At 41.4% G+C, this 21,934-nt stretch overlaps 1 protein-coding gene across 17 annotated transcripts in view; it reads right to left on the bottom strand.

Moving 5' to 3' along the window:
• MAP2K5 (mitogen-activated protein kinase kinase 5) overlaps nucleotides 1-21,934 on the bottom strand; it is a 282,473-nt gene that overhangs the window by 90,773 nt on the left and 169,766 nt on the right. For all 17 annotated transcript variants that reach the window (XM_049611807.1, XM_049611808.1, XM_049611809.1 and 14 more), the window contains exon 16: nucleotides 17,095-17,166. In XM_049611807.1, coding sequence (XP_049467764.1) covers nucleotides 17,095-17,166 — 72 coding nt within the window. The remainder of the gene's footprint in view (nucleotides 1-17,094; nucleotides 17,167-21,934) is intronic.

The following is a 21,934-nucleotide window of genomic DNA, read 5'->3' as shown; positions in this document are numbered from 1 at the left end:
GCATTTAGATTGTGCACTGCAGTTAAACCTTCATTTTATAGAAATGCAGCAGCTACTGTGGAACATTCAGACACAGGAAAACTTTAAAAAAATCAGACTTAACTACTGGATGACATAAAATTCCCTAGGTGAGATTTCATCCCAAGACCAATTTACACAGTCCTAGAGAGAGAGTTTAAATCATCTGAAACTATGCTGGGAAAGAACCATAATAAATATTAAATACCTCAAAATCTACCCTAAGATTTTACTTTTCTTCCCATGTATCAATTTCACTATCCTCTTACTGAATGGTTTAGAAACAATCCAAAGGATATAACAGCAATTTACCAGTGTTAAAGTGCTTTGGAGGTTAAACTGACAACAAAGAACACAGAAACACAAAGCGTCTTGAAGTAGGGTTTCAATTAAATGTGGAGGATTTAGTAATGCAGGACCAAAAAAAAAAAAAAAAAAAAAAAAGAGTTACAAATTAATTTAATCTTCTGCCTATAGTTTGCAGCTGCACTCCAAAGTGTCTAGGGCTTAAGAACAAAGCCTTGAAAGGCCTCAGAGTGAGGAAAGCTTCAATTTTTAATGTATAACGCCATTAGCTGATAACTTGTGGAATCTGCGACCCCTGCGGAGGGGCATAAGTGCGAGTAACAGAGACTGATGAAGTGACATATTTGTTCATGTCTCCAACTATGAGGAAGAGGGTTATTACTAACACCATCAGGCCCAACAGAAATATGCCCTAATAACCTTAGGGACCTTCCACGTTATCAGTTCTCACTACATCAAATATATTAAAATCAAAACCTAATTCACTTTAATTAAAGACAATTAGTTTGTTTTTCTATTAGTGTTTTAACTTGTGTGATATTATAATACACTGCAAATTAAAGATGGGATAACAAATGTAACGAAAGCACCAAATGGTGTGTACCTTCCCACCCCTGCTTGGGGGAAATACACGCTTATCACGGGGGTCTATTTTAAGGAAATTCAAGGACACCATCATTGTAAGTGGTGTAGAAACATGGCACTTTGAAATGAATATAGTGGGACCGTGCATATCTTTTCCCTATTCAATTTATACTTTTCACATAACACTTTCCTATACACTCTAAGGATTTCCTTAACACAAACAGAATTATGGCCCAATGGAGGCACCAGAAGCTTAATTAATTTGCCCAAGGTCACACTGCAGGTTGGTGGCAAAGCTTGTTAAATCACTAAGAACTGTGGGCTCTACAGATGTTTTTGGCAATGGCAAAGGACCCTGTCTGCAAAGGCCTCAGAGACTTCCAGTGCGGTGGGTGAAGCACGACAAATAACTCATTACGGCTGTACAGAAGTGCCAAGTGCTCCTGAGAGCTCGCAAATAACATGTTTTCTTTGTGTAGAGAGAACCTAGATGTGAGGTTCCCATCAGGAGTGCTTCTTAACATGTGCCAGTATTTAAAAAAGAACTACTCATCCTCACTAGAGTCCACGGATAAAAAGTAAATTTATTTTAACTTAAGGAGGCCAAACGTGGTAACACAAAGAAATAAATCAAGCACTTCTCCATCATTCAGAAGGTCCTGCCTTCTATCCCACAGATTACTAATAATAATGGAGAAAAGACAGCATTACAAATAAATGTTTCCAATAGAGTGTGGGCTTTTTTTTTTTTTTTTTTTAATTAGAAACGGGCTTATTACAGTGGACACTTAAATGGGGAGAGGGCAACAGTAATTCACAAGTACAATATCCTAATGCTGTTCCATTAATTGCTTTATTTGTTTCACGGTTAAAAATGATTGCTTGCTGTAGCCTAACCACGAATGCTGAAAAGCATGATACATTGAGGTCTCAACCTGGGCAAACTGTACCTAAACTTACACTTTATTGCAGCTTAGTTCACAATCTTCACCTAATATAGGGGTATATCCCAGTGCAGCAGGAGGATAAATCATCCTGGAATATTACTCCGGCAAAGTTTAGCTGTGACTGGAGCATATGTGCTTTCGAGCCACTGAAGCAAAGGCCCATAAAATACACTAATTACTGGAAGTTATGGTCACTGAGTGATTGATAGCGCTCTGCAAGGCAACTTCCTCATTTTCAGCTCTTCTGACGGGCTCATCCGCCACATAGCAATTATTAATTCATGACCCACCCCTCGGGCACTAGTACCTTTACCTCTAATTCTCCTGCTACCAAACTACTGCTACAGCTGGACACTGTCTTTCTTCATTCTGATGGCCGGGTAAGGATGATAAAAAGTAGATTTCATGCTAAATGCTGTTGTTTTGAATCTTTAAACGTTGTTCGGTCTTTCTAACCCTGCTGTCCCAACACATAAATTCTCCTTCCTCTCCCATAATGCTAGCTCACTTGCCTCATTTTCCTTTGGACTGTGTGTGTGTGTGTGTGTGTGTGTGTGTGTGTGTGTGTATCAATCTATCTGTCTATACTACTTTATACCAAAAACTCCGATGGAATTATTTTTTGTGTGAATACTATGGTTTAAATGCAATATACAATTTCACCAGGCCATGGTAAATATGAGGTGGCTGATTAGAAAAAAAAAGGAAAACAACCCCTCCTCTATTTAAGGAGACCCACTTTTGTAGCTTTGAAAGACACTGTCGCAAGTTGATTTCCATCAGTACCTTTACTCAGAGCGATGCTAATGAAAATATCTGGATACATAACTAAATCTCTAAAAGTCACTGAGAAACAACTTGCAAAGGTCTCTTTTGCTGGTGTTCTGTGCACTGAAAGGAAATTCAGTGAGAAACTCTGAATTAAGAAGAGATAAAGTTCAGTCATGGTGGATGAAAGCAAACAATTTATTTTTCTAATAGAAAAAAAAAATGAATGCTTTTCAAATGTTTGCACAACTCCAACTCAAAATGCAATACTGGGGGTAGTTGTCCTGCCTGGATTCTGAGATGGTGCAACAACAGATGAACAGATGGAATTCTAAGTTACTCATCCTTTCTGGGCTTGGTTCAAATTATTTCTCCGCTCCTGCAAGGAGTTACTCCCAGAAGACAACTTTGAAGACAAAATTCCCATCACTCCCTGTCCATACCATTAACTGGGCAGCCAAGCACATCCTCTACCTGGTGACATTTCCTAGTGCTCTACATCTTCCTGTGTTTCTAATGCCTGGAAAGTTTTAAGTTTTGTTTAAGGGCAAACTCGAAGTCGTGTACGTTTATATGTTCTCCATGATGCCAGAAGTGGTATTTTGCCGTAGGTTGACAATAAGCGTTTGTTGATTATGATAAACCCCTGATGGTGATGTCTTCTAGAGCCTAGCTGACCTGGCAGTGCTTGGATTAGTTGTTTCTACGCTACAATTCTTTAATGAACATAGTATACAAGCTCTTTAGTATTATGGGCTGATAGTCTTAACTGACAAGGCCCTCTTACACATCACTGCTTAGAATAATCACTATCGCGTATTTAAGCATTATGATTAATTTAAATGGCTTAGTTCTTATTAAAGACTTAAGGGTTGAAAGAAGGGAAAAAGACTAGAGTTAACTGCCCCCTAATCCATCTCATATACTTAATTCAATAACCATTTTAATCTTCACAGTGAGAATTAAGAAATGACACCCTTTCAACACGGTTGTAAAATGCTGACCTGTTGTCCTCTAATAGTACACAACTTCAATCATAATAGCCCCTAGAGAACTAGCTCTGGGTTTGGCGGGGGTGGGGGTCGGGTCCTCCATTTCTAAACTGCTCACTGGAGTCTTGCAGCTGTGACTACCGGAGAAAACGTCAGGGCCGGGGTATAGTCTACAAAGTTCAACCAACTCTACACTTCTGTTTCTAGATGTTCCAAAGTCAAGGGAGTCATAATCACGTAGTATTTCCTAGTGTTTATATGCTGCTCCTGAGAGAGAGAGATGGAGTGGTCACTTCCACTGAGGTGCCGCGCAGGCAGGTGCAGTCATCTTGGATCTTCCATTCTTAACCACCATCTGGCTGCATCCTCACCAGAGGCCCCTGAGGGTACCACGTGGAATGGCAGAGCCCTAAGATTCCTGACCCACAGAATCCTGAGTAAATAAATGGTTGTTATGGTAGGCCATTAATTCGGGGTACTTTATTAAGAGTAAGAGATAAACGAGATGCTTTCCTTGACATTGACGGCAGCCTTCCCTCTTGTCTTCCCATGCACTTCCATCGCACTTCTATTTGTCTTTCTACCTACTGGTCAAGGAGCTCCTGAGGGCAAAGTTTGGGTCCTTTACTGCCAACACAGAACAGCGTGGCATAAATATGTACTGATTGGATGGAATTCTCACCTGTCTGCTTCCCATTAGAGCAGACATATTGGAGATGAGGTTAATTTTTGTATTTCTTTAAAAATATAAACTAGGCTGTGGTTTCTGAAAAAGAATGTAAACGTACACCTTAAAATATGGTAACACTGAACCGGCTATGGGGACAATGTAGGTAGTAGGTCTGTGTCAAGCAGTCTTGACTGACGAGCAGAATCCCAATAAACCAGCCTTTTCCTTTATCTAATTTCCTGCTCATTTACATGTACCATTTCTTTATCTCTTCTTTTCCCAGACTACTTCATCTACTTAATCTCTACAGTATAATGAAAGAAGCAGAGTCGGGACCCCTCACTGCTGCTGCCTGGTCCAGTCACTTAACCTTTCTAAAAAAGTCTAATTTCTCTGGATCTCAGTTTCCTTACTTGCAAAACGGGAGCTTTGATGCTTATACGGTGGAACAATCTTGGGTGCCTCAAATTACTGATTTTTTCAGTGATTTCCCATCACACTATGGAGGAGCTTAAATGTGGTGATGAATATCAAGTGGCTTTGTTAAGTGTTAGGTACATGTACAGGGTGGTTATGTCGTCACCCTTCTTGCAAGAATGACACTGAGCAAGATGTCAACAGCAGAAAAAAAAGAGGACAGACCGCTAGACTTGGCATCAGAAGTCCTCAATTCCAGCCCTCTTCTGCATAAGGCTGACTGTGTGCTATAACTGAGGGCATGCTCCCTCCTTCCTCTGGGCCCCAGGGTTCCTAACTGGTCAGAGGAGGGATCTGATTTAACAAGTTCTATAGACACTCTTCTGGTTAAAAAAAATTCTCATCTCTAAGTGTAAGGTAAGGCATGTAAAAGAATTGTCTAAATAAATGCTATAAAAAATGTTAAAGTTACTATTAGCCAATTCAGAACCAAAGTATGTGATATGGTCTGCAGGATCTTCAAGAGGATTTTTTTTTTTAAGTTTATTTATTTATATTGAGAGAGACAGAGAGCGCGAGCAGGGGCAGGGAGAGAGGGAGAATCCCAAGCAGACTCCATTCAAAAAACCATGAAATCATGACCTGAGCTAAAATCAAGAGTCATATGCTTAACCCACTGAGCCACCCAGGCATCCCTTCAAGAGGATTTTTTTTTTTTAACTGAGTTGAATCCTCAGCAGCTTTTTTTTTTTTTTTTTAAAGTTTATTTATTTTTGAGACAGAGAGAGACAGAGCATGAACGGGGGAGGGGCAGAGAGAGAGGGAGACACAGAATCGGAAGCAGGCTCCAGGCTCTGAGCCATCGACCCAGAGCCCGACACGGGGCTCGAACTCACGGACCGCAAGATCGTGACATGAGCTGAAGTCGGACGTTTAACCGACTGAGCCACCCAGGCGTCCCTCAAGAGGATTTTTAAAGCTAATTCCAGGTCACTGGATTTGAGTATTGACAGAATTCTAGGATCAGTGGTTCTGACCATTGGACATCTCAAGGGAGTGGCAGTGGTTCCCCCAAATTATCACTCAAAGAATTTAGAGTTGACAGATGTCACTAGAAGGCTGGCCCCTTATCTTTTAGCTCTCAACTCAAAAGTAACCCCACACCACTCAGTTACTCGTATCATAGAATGCTGTTTGTTTCTGTCTAATGACTTGCTATTGTCAAGCATCTTCTTTAAAATGTAGGTTCCATGAAAGCAGGGATTTTGTCAGTTTCATTCGTAGCAATATTCCCAATGACTACCACAGTGCCTGTCACACGTTAGACACTCACTAAAAAATTTCGGAGTGACTAATGAATGATTGCATCTTATCTAACCTTATCCCAGCTTCTTCCACAAAGCATTTCTTCTCAACAAACAAACAAAAACAACCTGAGACATGTGGTCATTCAGTCACTATGGAAATGCCGGCATTTTTATCCCTAAAGGGGATTCCACTGTGGAGTAGGAAGGATGTAGGGATATCTATCCATTAGAACTTTCTTCTTTATATTGAATAGAAAACGATGGGATTTTTTTTTTCCAGTTTTGTTTGTTTGTTTGTTATGTTAACTTCAGCAAGTTTGGCCTGCCAGTCATTGAGTGGCAGTATCTCTTCTCTATGACAATCCTTCAAACATCTGAATATGGGTTGTCAAATGCTTGCTTTGTCTTCCCTTTCTTTTTTTATTCTTCACATGAAGACTATGTGGATTTAACGTTTTCTTAAAAGTCCAAATTGTGGGCGGTTTTGTGCATACAAATGCCCACAATTTGGACATGTGCTATTGGAAAAACTTTAAGATCAGTCTGAAATCCATCAAAATAATAAAATGCTTAGCTGCGACTGCCAGCACCTGTTCCATCTTGTTTTGTCAATCTCATGGTTGTTCAGATGGCTCTGAGCACAAAGCAAGCCCAACAATGCCTCTTTCAGTGGGAGACACTCACTTTGTCTGCCAGTTGCACATTCACTACGGTCACTGACAACCTTGGAAAATGCACATTTAGGCATGGTAATCTGAGACAGCTGGATCCCTTCACAAACCTTGCAAAGGACTGAACTAGTCAATCCATCATCTCCCAAAGGTCATTTTAACAGCTCCTTTTTGCAATGGGTTACACAAAGTTTTTTGTTTTTTTTTTTTAATTTTTTTTTCAACGTTTTTTATTTATTTTTGGGACAGAGAGAGACAGAGCATGAACAGGGGAGGGGCAGAGACAGAGGGAGACACAGAATCGGAAACAGGCTCCAGGCTCCGAGCCATCAGCCCAGAGCCCGACGCGGGGCTCGAACTCACGGACCGCGAGAACGTGACCTGGCTGAAGTCGGACGCTTAACCGACTGCGCCACCCAGGCGCCCCACACAAAGTTTTAGATTAAAAAATGACAAGGGAAAAAAAATTAAAACAAAGTTAAAACAGAATTACAGAAAGTGGAGTAAGAGCAGGGGAATGAGTGAGAGAAACTGTTACATGCTCTTTTTCTCAACATTCTTGAATGGAAGGGAAGGAGGCCCATGACAAGGACTCCCCACCGCACTCCTGCCCACTTTCCTATACAACCTGCCAATCATACACTGAAATTTCCTTGGTGTTTGGACCCTTCACTTTGATCCCTTTGGCTTCTGATGATTTTCAGCAGAAGCTTCTGATCAACAGGTAAGATGTTTCACTAGATGGAGCAGCAGACCAAACATACAATAAGATTCAACTTTCACTCATGTGCTTGATGATAATTATAAAAACGGTGAGGAGAAAATATCAGTACTTAAGTGGAGCACACTGAATGCCAAGTTTTATGGTCTCAAGGAGCTGACAGCAGCTGCTCATAGGGTACCGAGCGCTATCCGTCACCTCTCAGACCAAGTTCATAATCACCAAGGGCTAGAAAAGCAAACAAAGCCGCAGCTGTAGACCACTAGAGACAGCTGTGTCTCTGGGTGTTTTTATGTAGGGGTGGGAGTTGGGGGTAGGGATAGGTTCTTCTGTATATTTAGGGGCAAGAACCAAGTCTAGATAATGCTCCATAATTCTTGTCACTTGGCAAAAACACCCAATATATAGATGAGATTGCTATTTCAAACAGAAGCTTACTCTCACAGTAACTTTATGGGGTTGTTGTTATTAAATGAACGTGTTTATAAGGGAGTCTAGAAAACTCAGAGCACCTGCTTTCAAAAAATGTGTTTACTATGATTGTTTATCGTCTGCCTCCCTCATTGTGTTGGAGGTTCAACAAGCAAAGGGAACATGCCTATTTAGTGTATCCTCCGCACTTAGTAAAGTGTTTGGAACATAAAAGATGCTCAGTAAATATTTGAGGAATGAATGAATTTTAAAGTTATCTTCACTTTACAGATAAGAGAGTGACACCTGGAGTGGCACACGACTTGGCCAAAATCACACTGTAAGGGGTGGTGCCAACATATCTGGTTAATCCAAAGTCGGAACATTTTAAGACTTCAAGAATTAGGATGACAGCCCTTGAATCTGAAAATCTTATCACAGAAAGAAAATTGCCCACTTTTCATCAAATTTCTCCAGAGGCTCTGTCAAGGGTACTGGGCTGGGTGATCCATGCAGCTTTTTCAATACTTTTATTTTCATTTCACACAGCTTTATGTGCTTGCTTGTAAATGCTGATTACACTTCGTTTTCTTGGTATCTTATGAGTCTTATCTAGCACCCATTAAAAATATACATATAAAGGCAAAGATTTTTTTAATGAGATGTGTTCACAGGTTTTAACATTTCCATAAGACAAGGTGGTTCCATCCAACTGTATTTACTTTTTATGCTAAAATTTCCTTGGGAAAAATTCTATTGTAGATGTCTACAGAAAATCCAAAAATGTTACCATTCCTCAGTAAAAAGTCCCTTCCTCTAGGCAAAAGCACTGATAGATGTCCTTTAGAAAAAAAGTTAGGTTTTGTTTTTTGTTTTTGTTTTTTGCTATAGGTATAATAAAAAGGAAGGCAATCTCAAACAACATGTATTTCTCTCATGCTATAAAATTAAAATGAAAACAGGTGCTTTGGTGCTTTCTTCTATTTCCTCTATTCTTTCCTCCTGAAACTTGTTTTTTACGTTAGACTTCCTGACCTAGTTCTCTAATTTTCAATATCTGTTTGTTGTCATTGTTCTCAGAAAGTTCCTTTGTTACAGCAGCCTGTTCTTGTTTCCTGAATGTAACATTTTCTCTTTTCCCTCTGACAATACTAGAAGAGTTCATCTGAATTTTTCTTCACCTCACAGTTTCCAAGGCCCTCCAAGTTGTTTTCCAGTTATTTTAGGTCTCTGTCTTAAAGGCCTTCCTCACATGTCTTGCCAAGAGTAAGGGACTGAAAATCTGGCTGGAAACACTGTGTTCATTGGTGGAGCTTGCAGAATGATGTAAAGTGACATAACATGAACCCCCAATGTCTGGATCTTTAAGATTTCTTGGTCTGATTTCCTTTGAGAAAGTCTCTTCTGCCTGAAAGAGGAAGACACTTTGGCTGCTGGTGTCCTAGGAACAGGCTGGGAGGTCTCAACATTTACCATTCACTTAATGCCTCTGTACTTCAGTAGTGGGATGCACTCTTCTACAGTGCTAGGTGTCACTTATTTTACTCTTTCCAAAAAAGACTTCTACCCAGTCTTGTGTTGAGGGTGGGGAGTGGTAACTGTCCACACATGCTGAGTTAGGGGAAGAATCTGTGGGTCAAATGGCTTAAGTGCTTCTCAAACAGACTTTAAAATCATCCTCTTCTCTCTGGTCCCATTTTCATGCCTAGTTCCAGATAACTGGTACCACCAATTCTTGGGCCTTTGGGGTGTTCCACAGGAATCAGAGTCTTTATCACTTTCTTTTTTTAAAAAAAATTTTTTAATGTTATTTATTTTGGGGAGGGAGGGAGAGAGAGAGAGAGAGAGAGAGAGAGCGCGAGCGCATGCACAAATGGGTGAGGGGCAGAGAGACAGAGAAGTAGACACAGGATCCAAAGCGGGCTTCAGGTTCCGAACTGTCAGCACAGAGGCCGATGCAGGGCTCAAACCCACAAACTGTGAGATCATGACCTGAGCCGAAGTTGGACGCTCAACTGACTGAGCCACCCAGGCGCCCCTGTCACTTTCTTTACAGGTAGCTTAGGATTTCAGCATTCTCGGCTCTGCAGGTTGTTTGCCACTGTTCATCTGCTCTCCACATCCCGAAGTTGGTTGCTATAGTCTCCTTCCCTTTTTGTCTTCATGTAGTATGCCTTTTTAAAAAATTCCTTTACGGTTATTTTTAGTGGAGTTTGAGGTGCAAGGGGAAGCTACGGCAAGTGTTCCATGCTTTAATCAAACCAGTAGCTTTTTTGAACAGAAATATAAACATTTCAAGAAGTAATTCCTTTTAAAAAGAGGAGATAATGGCTTAATGTTCTCATTGTGACCTTTGTCCAGGAGCTCTGAAGTAAAGCTTCCATCTAAAGATGAAGAAGCTGAGGCCCAGAGATTAAATGACTTATCCAAGGATCTACGGTTTAGACTGCTAGAGGTGAAATCTGATCTAGGTCTATACTCCAGCAAACAGAAAACCGTTCTCCACGTGCAAAACATTTGTGATCTCTTCAGCCAACATTTATGTGTGCTTATGTTAAAGGCTCCATCCAACTTCTGCTTCAGAGCTGTGACAAAAGTATGAAAAAACTGAGCCAAAAGATTTCCTGAGCACCCACTGAGGGGCAGTGGGATTGCGCTAGGGAGTGTAGGTGGTGTTGAGAGTATCAGATTTGACTCCTATCATAAGGAAGTCTGACATGCCTCTAAATTATTATGGTACAAAGTGGAAAAGGCAGATGACACGAGGGAGATGAAGATGAAGGTCAGAAGAAGATGCTACTTTTAGTCGGAGAGATCAGAGCAGGTGTCACGAAGGATGGGTATCTGACCTGTATCTTGGGGAGATGAAGGAAAATGACACACCACATAGAGTGAAGGGCAGAGTGTTCCATGGATTTGCTTTTAACCTGGAAAGGTGATTCTAAAACTCACAAGAAAAACTCTCTTGGCCGAAACAACAGAACTCATAAAAATCTTCAGAAGATGGCGTTACCGTCATGACAATGACCTTGTGTGGCTCCCTGAATATGCTCTTCGCCTTTCTAGAAACGTTTCTCTAAGCCATGGACCTTGCTTCCATCATTTAACACATCATTCAAACCACTTCAATAAAACAGGGATCACGCTGAAGAGGGGTCTCAGAGGACTAGATGACACTCCAATTAACCAAGCACATCGAGCCAGATTGTTCTATGCCTCAGACTCAAGAGACTGGCGGAGAGAAGAGGCAAACAAAGGCAGAAAAAAGCGAGGACCCAAGTGAAAAGAGCAAAATGCATGTGTTAAAGATGGGCTTTCAGTCTGACTCCTGCAGAAAAGCCTGTCAGAAGATTATTCACCACCAACCTTAATAAGGTTTATAATAACCCGCCGGCTAGAATCACAAACCAGAACGTGTACTTGTAGAGCATACTCAGTGAGAACAAGGGCAGTATAGGACTGGCCCGGTGCTTTTAAAATGTGTATGCGTTATTCTGGGTACTGCAAAATCAAGGCTGGAAGAAGGTGTGTGTTGACTTATATTTTGACCCAAGAAGGGCCAACTTAAAAATACAGCTTTTGCAAACATGTCGTGATTTAAATGACACAAGAATATGAGTGGAATGAGTAATTAGCGAAAAAAAAATAGAGGGGCTTCTCTTCTTGAGCCAGTCTGTGGGAAGAGAGATAGGTACTGAGCTGCTTGTGAAATTAAGACATTGTGCCCCAGGGCACCTGGGTGGCTGAGTCGGTTGAGCGACCAACTTCGGCTCAGGTCATGATCTCACGGTTCATGAGTTCGAGCCCCATGTTGGGCTCTGTGCTGACAGCTCAGAGCCTGGAGCCTGCTTCAGATTCTGTGTCTTCCTCTCTCTCTGCCCCTCCCCCGCTCGTGCTCTGTCTCTCTCTCTCTCAAAAATAAATAAAAATATATATTAAAAAATTGGCTCTTATTATGTACCAATTGTCATTTTAAAGTTTAGCTCTGAAGTTTGAATGGCAACTACTAGGGTGAAGAGTCCTAAAAATCACCACCTAGTTGACTGGATCAGTGTGAGCTTTCTAGAAGAGTCAAACAAATATGCTGGGGAGCAGGATTAATCCTCCTAGTTTGTTCTAGCTCAGGAATTTTATGCCTTTGTTGGTGGCATAAAATTCTTTTTTTTTGTTCTTGTTCTTTGTATTCATACTTCTTTTTTTGTTCTTACTTCTTACTTTTATTCTTACTTCTTTTTTTCTTTTGCATTTTCACACTGATTTCTGTCATGAAGGTACAAGGAAGAAGTGTAATTCTACATGGATTCTTTCTCCCCCGACAAAGTCAGCCCATACAAACCCCTCATATGGCAGTGACCTTTATTTGGCTTCATAACTAATCCACATGAGGAGAACTACAACACATTCAGAGATCTGAGTTGAAAACCATAAGCAACACACAGAGAAAGGGGCCAAATTCTTCTCATCTAGTGACACTGCCACGCTCTAGTGAAGCTGAATAATCTCCTTTTTTCCCCTCTTAAGGGTAATCTCCATGTTTATGTTGCTTCTGCCAACTCCAAATACTACATACAGCTGACAGAATCCTGGAAGAGACCCATTTTATCCCACAGGGATACTGAACTGAGAGGAGATGGGGCAGTTCTGTCCCTGGATAAAAGATAGTCTGATATTAAAGATTCTTTGCTTAAGGCACAAATGTACCTGTCTGTGACTTTTTTAATGGCACATTTTAGTGGCATGTAGCATCATCTTTTATGAACAAGTGTGCGAGAGGCCTTGTTATGACCCCCATGGGGAGTATGACAGCACATTAACAAGGGAAGGGCAGCATGGAGACGGCAAGCAAAGGTGAGCCTCGCTATTTTAGGAGTTTAAAACGATGAAGGCGCCTTCTGATTCCTGCCTCACCAAACCTCAGGGAGGGGTTGGGACTTCATGGAGTCTGGGGGAGGGGTGTACTAGTAGAGGTAGAAGGGATAGAAAACTCTAGTTTCCACGTAGTCTCTTGTTTGATTCTTGTGTGATTTCAGAACAATTCCCTTGCTCAGTTTCCTGTATTTTGATCCCATGTTTCTTTACCACCAGTACTCTAGGGGGATAAAATGACTCAAAACACTTTGAGGAAGGTGTCCACAGAAATAGGTAGTAGAACAGCTTACATGAGACCTTGCATGTTCTGACACTAGACCTCTCCTGAGGGGTTCACAGAGACCCACCTTAGGATGTGCGGGGCCATGGGGAGGGGCTCTTCCCTCTTTTCCTTCTTTCTCCCAGGGCCAAACTCTCTTTGAGACCAATTCTGTTGGTTAAGCATCTTATTAAGCATCTGACTTTGGCCCAGGTCATGATCTCACGGTTTGTGAGTTCGAGCCCCGCGTCAGGCTCTGTGCTGACAGCTAAGAGCCTGGAGCCTGCTTTGGATTCTGTGTCTCCCTCTCTCTCTGCCCCTCCCCCGTTCGTTCATTTTCTCTCTCTCCCTCTCTCTCTCTCTCTCTCTCTCTCTCTCTCTCTCAAAAATAAATAAACATTAAAGAAAAAAAAAGACCAATCCAGCTCAACTGTAACTCCTTTGGAGAAACTCTGTCTCTCCCCCAGGCTTGGGGCTCAGAGTATCTTGGAAGTACCTTTACTGAAGGTGCTAGCACACTGTTTGTTTTGTTTCGGGCTTTAGTGGTTGGTCTTCTCTATCAGAAGTTTTGTGTGACCCAGTCTCTATGGCCTGGCACATGATAAGTGCTGAGACAGTCAGTACTGAATGAATGGAAGTTTTTACTCTTCACAGCACACCCCTAGAAAGGAAGTCTTGTTTTTAAAAGTGAGGATAAACAGAAGAGAAGCAATTCTTTGAAGATGGTGACTCTAATTTGCTATTCAGAATTTTAAAATGCATGGAGATTCACACTTCTCTCTATGACTTTAAACAGGATTTGCCACATTTATCCCAAGCAGATTGTGGGTGAAAATAAAGAATCTTTACTTCAAGTGCTTCTTGTGGACAATCCTCCACATCTTTTCAGGTAATATTCTCATCACATCTGCCCTTAAGGAAAAAAAGAAGCGTGGGGTTCTCTTCATCACTGAATAATTCACAATTTCTCATCTACGGGCTCAAAACCTCTGACTCCCCTTCCCTATCACTTACTTTGTGTTACCTTGTACCCCAGATGAATTTGGTATAAGACACACGCCAGGGGCCTTACTCTATTCTCTAGTGACTTACTGGTCTGTCACTTGTGGTCAGTCACATGCTGTCACTTGCTTGTCTGGGAGGTTGTGAGTTCCTAGAAGGGCTACAATTACATAGTTCCCTCTGAAAGCATTTGGTTAAGCATCAAACACAAAGAGGTGTTCAACAACCTTTCTCGATGATCATAATCCCACTGCACTTGACATCCTGTACCGACATTACCTCCTCCTTCTGATTTAACATCTGGCTCTTCACCAACCATTTGAAAACACTGGGAGCATTAGGACGCCTAACCCTTCCTGTCCTCCCCTCCTCCTCACTTTCAGCCAACACATTCCTTCTGGCATTCAGGTGTCCCACACTCAATGTGACAATTTGTTACACAATCGCTATACCATAATCCTCCTCAATCTTATAAATTCAATGAGTCTGTTTCCTTCAGTCGTCTGGAGACCATTCAACAGTCTACCTCCAGGATAAATGAACATGATCGACAAAACACCAAATACAACAATGGCAAATTCCCTCCTTATACTATAAAGACCCTCTTTTTAAATCTTTGCATCCCTAGCACCTAGCAGAATATTGGCAGAGATATGTTTCAGTATGCAACATAAATATGTTCTATGTATTGGGCATCTATCTATCAATCTATCTACCTACCTACCTATCTTATCTCCGTGTTTCCATGCGTGTCCCTCTACGGTCCGTGCTCGACAGAACACCCAATAATCTTTTGAAAATATAATTCAGTCATTTACCCTCAGAGGAAAATCTAAAGTTCTTACCATGGCCTACAAGGCAGTATATGATCTAACCCTTGGCTACCTCTCTGAATGTATTTTTTCCCATTTTCCCCCTTGATAACTCCACTACAGTCACCTTGGTCCCTCTGCTTCCCTTGAACATGCCAAACACACTCCAGCTTAGTGCCCCTGTATTTGCTGTTGCCTGGTGGCTCCCTCCATTTACATCATCCAAGTCTCTGCTCAAAGGTACTTTATCAGAAAGGATTGCTCCACTTTATTTTTCTCCATAGGACTTGCCACCACCTGACAATTCATATAGTTCGTTATCCTGTTTTCTGTCCTCCTCATGCCCTACTCCATGAGAGTCAAGACTAGAGTGTCCTTTCATTACCATATCCCCATTGCCTATCTAACAGGCATAGCAAGAGCTCAATATATAAATGAAAAAATGAATGTGGAAGGAAAGAACAGCGAATATACGTGTTCTAAATCTTAAATCTATTAGCTATGTTCTCTCATGGTACTGTCTCTGCGTGTTATATCATGCTTGGGTGTATCACCATCCAAGTCACTCAGCTCTAGAGTTGATGCAGAAAGTTAAAGAAAGACAACAGACCACTTAGAGTCATAGAATGTTAGTGTGGAAAGGGGCTGCGAGAGCATTATTTTACAGATGAAGAGACAGAAGCCTGGGGAGGGATAGCGGCTTGCACAGGACACCTAGAAACCAGCAGCAAAGGTGAAACTGCTCTCTCTTTCATTCCCAATCTAGGTTCTTATCTGCACACCACGTACTTCTCCAGTGTTCCACACTCTATCTGGTTGTTTGTTAAATGCATTTGATGGCAATGGCTTAAACATGCAAAGGCATGGGGCGCCTGAGTAGCTCAGTTGGTTAAGTGTCCAACTTCAGCTCAGTCTCACGGTCCGTGAGTTCCAGCCCCTTGTCAGGCTCTGTGCTGACAGCTCAGAGCCTGGATCCTGCTTCAGATTCTCTGTCTCCCCCTCTCTCTGCCCCTCCCCCCGACACTTTCTATCTCTCTCAAAAATAAATCAACTTAAAAAAAAAAATTTAAACACGCAAAGGGAATTTATATTAATAGTAAGGCCTGAGCTCCACAAATCAAAAGTACAAGTTTCTCTCAAAACAGGTTAACTGAACAAGCCCTTCAGGCTTCTGCTGGGAAACTCGGTTCTGGGCTTCTGTCCGCCATTATTGCTAACTGCTCAGCTGATGCATACATACTGTATTTTCTCTTAGATTCTCTTTTGTGAAGAAGCAGAAGAATATAGTTTAACAAACACCGATTATTTTTCCTTTCTTTCTATAGTGCAGGTGAATTGAGTCTAAAGATACTTCCTTATAAATTCAACTGCATTCATGTATTACAAAAATCATAGAAAAAAGTATGTATTTGACCCCAAAAAAGGTGATAAAAATGTGACTGCAACTCTATCCGTGATCTTATTTAAGGACAGTCCTTTCTACTTTTTTTTAAAAAAATCCTCCTTCCTCTGAATCAATGTAGGTGAGAAACAATTCTTGAAGTACTGGAGAGGATCCAGATTCTACCCTAGTGCAATTCACATTGAGCCAGATGTCTTTCTAATAGAAATTGTACATGTTTCCTTATAAATCAATTGTCATTATAAGAAACCTTAGCGCAGAGTTCTTGTGGGGTGACATGTAGCACACTAAGATAAAGTCCATTCTAAATACAGCTATAAAGAGTAAAGACATTAAAATTGTGCTAAATACATACCCCTCTCCTCCCCCAGATCATATCATGCCCCATCCCCCAACATGTGAAATGACTATATTGGAGCAATGTGATTTTTTTCTTTCTAAACAAACATATAGAATTTATACATCCAAATGAGTAGGACTGCACTCTTTAAAGTAATCACCATTGGAAGTTACATATGCATTCCAACAAGGGTACCATTACCCAGAACTCTGGAATCTTTTATTATAATGCAGGCTCTAGTGTGCATAAGGATCACCGGGGAACATGTTAATAATGCAGATTCTTAAAGATTTGGATTTAATTAGTCTTAGATGGGAGTTTGGGAACCTGTATTTTTAAGAAGCTCTCGAGGTAAGTTTTGTACAGGTGATGTGTGAGAAACAGCACCTCTGAATAATCCATTCACAAGCCATTCGAGGATATCAAAATGAGGACTTTAGAGTTAAACTCTATGTGTACATACACATAACTAATAGAAATTGTACACATTTCTGTGTACACAGAAGTTTATTTTTAGTTTTTTCAAAATCTTCATTCTTCTTGATAGAAAATATTAGGACAGTTACACACAGAAGCATCTATTTGCAAACAACATACCTCCATGAAAGAGATTCCTAAACTCCAGACATCAGAATGGATTCCATACTGCTCCCCGGAAATTCTTTCAGGCTGTAAGATAACAGAAGGGAGCTTGTGAGTTGATGGAAGCTAGTCCAGGTTTGAAACACTAATATGGGTCTGGCTAAGGCAGGGTGCCATCAACATTTCATGACACTTTATGAAGAGTAAAACAATCTCATGTGTGTATATGTGTGTATATATGTATATGCATACTAGATAGGTAACATATAGAAATTACATAGGTAATACAGAATCTCACTGAATCCTCACAAAGTCCCTGTGAAGAAAACTTTATTACCTTTATTTTAGAGATGAAGAAAATTAAGGCTCATATTGGTGAAATCATTTAGGCAAAGTCCTCAGCTAGTAAATGAGCTGAGATCTGAACCCAGGGTCCTCTCCCTCCAAATTCAGTGGTCTCAGCTGTGAAGTGAAAAACTACATAATATTATATAATGCTATCACTTATTTGCACTTTGAGAAATGGGTCTGTATCACTAGGGATATTTTTATTTTTATTTTTTTAACTTCTTACTTGGAAATAATTTCAAACTTACAAGAAAGGTGAAAAACTACGACTAATAAAAAAATCCATATTTCCTTTTACCCAGATTCACCTACTGTTCAGCAATTTTATTCCAATTATCTGGGTTTCTTTTGATATGAACCAAGGAACAGTTTGAAAGGTCCATTTGGGACAACTCGTCCTCCATTTAAGACGTGTAGCAAATACCTGGTCCGGAAACCACTACATGTACTCTCTATACTTCAAAAGGAGTAGTTTCATAGTGAAGTGGGTGCTGCCTGGTCTTCTATCCTTCTAGGATCTAGCATTCAGTAAGGTACTTCACAGAAATCTTTTGAATGAACACAGGAACACACAAACAGAAGTCTCATGGAGGTAGAATGGTCAGTCAAGGTCACAGAGCTGATCGTGGCAGGGCTAGGATCATAACCCACACCTCCCGGCCCTCAGGGCACCATTCTGTTGTTTGTACCATCCCCGGGGGTCTTGATGGTCACCAATGGCATCAGCCTTCAGGAGCTTTCACGGGAGCCCTGAAGAGTACCTGGGGCCACACTCAGCCTGGTCCACTGCAGATGGAGGAGGTGAGCACCCACCAGCCATCAGCAGGGGATATACTGGGGGGTAAAAGATGTGAGCAAGGTGCTTTCAGGTGAGTTGGCACAGTCCTACATCTCAAGGAGCTGGCTTAGCTGGGACCCAGAACTTCGTGACCTACTTTCTACTCATACCCATCAGGCTACCTCAATATACTTAACTGCCTTCTCCTGGGACCACCTGCCATAAAATTACATAAAGCCCTATCCTGAAGTAGCAGGTGGATTGTCTTATTTCCCTTCTATTTATTTCTTTAATCTGTAAAACCCCTTTCCTACCAAGAACCATTCTTCCCAAGGGCCACGTGTCATGTGACCATTTCTCCCAGCTGATAATAGACGCACGCGGTCATCCCAATCCCCCAGTACTTTAACTTTCACATTCAAATCCCCCACACCATCATTTCTGAAGTTCCTTGTTCAGACATGAATGAACCCATTATCCAGTTCCAGCTAGTTCAATAGGTACTAGGATGAAAGCAGCCAGTTAGTTACAGGAATTACCATCACTATCATCATCATCATCCACACGACCGCATGCATTTATTGAAGAATTTCCCATATGCCTGGCATTGTGTGCTAATGTGTGTCTCATTTCAGATTCATAAGGACCCATATTAGATTGGTACCGTTATCATCCTCTTTTAACAGATGAGGAGAAGGAGGTACAGAGACGTTTCGTTTGCACTCACTACATACGGACAGTAATAGCTATCATTTGATGACCAGCTAGTATATTGCAGACACGGGGCTACTTTGCATTCTCCACGTTTTTTAACAATCTTGCAAAGATTATTACTGCCCTCATTTCACAGATGTAAAAACTGAGGCTTAGTAAAATTAAGTGGCTTGCTGAAGTCTAGAGCTGTGGATCAACATCAGGCGTACTGTTTAGGAACACAGCCAGGATTCAAACCCTGGTATGCCTGACTGCAAAATCAGGGTTCTTTCTACTGTGTCACACTGCCCCCAGAACCAGGAGTCAGAAGAGCCACACACTGATCTTGATCTGATCAGTATTTCTCAAAATATGGTCTTCAGACTAGCCATCAGAGAAGTGACTGCCTGAGGTGCATATTGTAGATGAACCTCCTGAATCACAATCTCTGGAAGTGGTTCAGGGGATCTACCTTCTAAAAAATAATTTCTCTGGATGATTCTTTGGTGTATACTTAGCTTCAGTCACTAAACATTTCTATGTTCCCTGCAGAGGCAATGACCTATCTTCCTCTTCTCTGCTTCATGAACATTTCTTTTATAGACCCCTGCCATGGGCCACCTTTCTTTGGTGACACATTCCCGTACTTCTCAGGAAGAATTACAAATACTTGCCTCTGTCCTTCATGAAAATGTTGTTTGTATTTTTAATATTGATTGATTGCACGGTGTTCTAATCATCCGATTACTAGCCTGTTTCTCCCAAGAGGCCAAGAGAGTGTCTTATTCATCTCGTACCTAGTACCATGGCTGGCACGTAGCCAGTGCGTGGTCAAGGTATGCTGCCTTGAAGGAATGTAATACATGTTTAGAGCACATTTGGTTTTAAGCATGTGCCAATTATTAAGTCCCCGGAAGTGTTCTACTAATATAACTTCCCCAATATTACTGCTATTCATGCCCATGAAGAAACATCCAGCAAACATGAAAATCCTAAAATCCTCTAGAACTCTTTATTTTATGTTATTTTATAAAAAAAAAAACACAAAACAACCTTTTTAATGTTTATTTATTTTTGAGAGAGAGAGAGAGAGTGTGAGTGGGGGAGGAGCAGACAGAGACACACACAGAAGCTGAAGCAGGCTCCAGGCTCTGAGTTGTCAGCACAGAGTTTGACGTGGGGCTTGAACTCAGGAGCCGTGAGATCATGACCCGAGTCAAAGTTGGATGCTCAGCTGACTGAGCCACTCAGCCGCCCCTAGAACTCTTAAAGAAATAACCAAATGTTGCCTTCCTGTCTGTGTCTTCTCTCCTTTCTCCTTTTCTTCATCCCACTAGCTGACAGTTATCAAAATACAGCACTTCATTCAGCGTACAGAATAAGCAAACAAAAGTCGAGCCCACATACAAAATATTTTGACAGGACCAACGATAAGATTAAATACATTCATAACATTTGCCCACTTAACTGTTTTTTTTTTTAAGCTTATTTTTACTTATTTGAGAGAGAGACAGAGAGCATGTGGGGGAGGGCGGAGAGGAAGACAGAATCCCAAGCAGGCTCCACACTGCCAGCACACAGCCAGACACAGAAACTCACAAACCGTGAGATCGTGACCTGAGCAGAAACCAAGAGCCAGATGCTTAACCGACTGAGCCACCCAGGTGCCCCTGCCCATTGCACTTTCAAAACAAATGCAAACAGGAAGCTGAAAATAAAGCAGACAAAAAAATTAAATTAAAAAAGAAAAAGGGAGGAAGCGATAATGGTCACAGATATCAGGTGGCAAATAGGAGAGCTCCTTAAGGAGTTCTCGCAATAAGCTAACAAAGCAAGATCACTGTTGTGGTGCTGTGCTCAAGCATGAATGCTTAGTGAGAGTCGGGAGCCAGCTCTACGGGTCTACCTCAAGAGCTGGTACAGTAGATACGGACTGGGAAATGCGCCCAGGCCCCTGAAACTGACACAGCACAAGATAAGCCCCAATACATTTTGAATTTATGGAGCCAGGACTTGATGGCCTGAGGCTGCACGATTCAAATCTGTTCTTATACTTGAAGCCAAGGTGGTCTGCCCTGTTCTCTCCCCTCTAAAACAAAACAAAACCAACCACCAGGTACCACACTACTGACAGAAGATCTGTGATGGACATTTTGCAGTTGAAAATCGAAAGCTGGGTTACTTCCTGACATGGCAGCTGTCACCAGTGTGGAGAGCTAAATAATAGGAAAAACATGACTCCCTGTCTGAGGCACGTCTGTACTGAGGTTTAAGTGTAGGAGGAAAAGTCCTGGTCTATTCTTAACGAGAACAGTGGTGATGATATAAAAAGCAGATTTTATACAGGATCTGAAAGGGCAGTGGCCCCAAGCTGTACTCTCCACTCCTGCCAGCCACCCTCTGTGACTTGTTATTTACCCAGGACCCATATTTAGGTGACTCACTCTAGAACTATCTCTACACAATACCCCAGGACTTACTTGTCAAAATCAACAAGATATCAAGGTACATTCCTAATCTCTTCTGATAAAGAATTTCTGCTCAGGATTACACCACTCAGTAAATTAACAAAAGTATGCACAAATACTTTAGGTTAGTAAGCAATCGAAATACATATCACAAACAATAGGCATTTTTTAAATAATTTTTTTAATGTTTATTTAATTTTGAGAGAGAGAGACAGAGAGAGAGAGAGAGAGCGAGCATGAGCAGGGGAGGGACAGAGAGAGAGAGAGATACAGAATCTGAATCAGGCTCCAGACACTGAGCTGTCAGCACAGAGCCTGATGCGTGGCTCAAACTCGTAAACCGCAAGATCGTGACCTGAGCCAAAGTCAGATGCTTAACCGACTGAGACACCCAGGTGCCCTGGGGGGGATTGTTTTTTAAGCTGGCAAGATCCCTGTGAATAGTACAGCCTATTGGTTGCCCAAGAGTCTTGAGTGGGACGGTTCTAACTCAATCCTATCTTCCAGTTCACAAATTCTCTCTTCTGCTATATCCAATATACTAGCAAGTAGTGAGTTTTTAAATTTT

Source organism: Panthera uncia (genome assembly GCF_023721935.1).
Source record: "Panthera uncia isolate 11264 chromosome B3 unlocalized genomic scaffold, Puncia_PCG_1.0 HiC_scaffold_1, whole genome shotgun sequence".
Lineage (NCBI taxonomy): Eukaryota > Metazoa > Chordata > Mammalia > Carnivora > Felidae > Panthera > Panthera uncia.
This window is presented reverse-complemented; position numbering and strand designations above follow the sequence as displayed.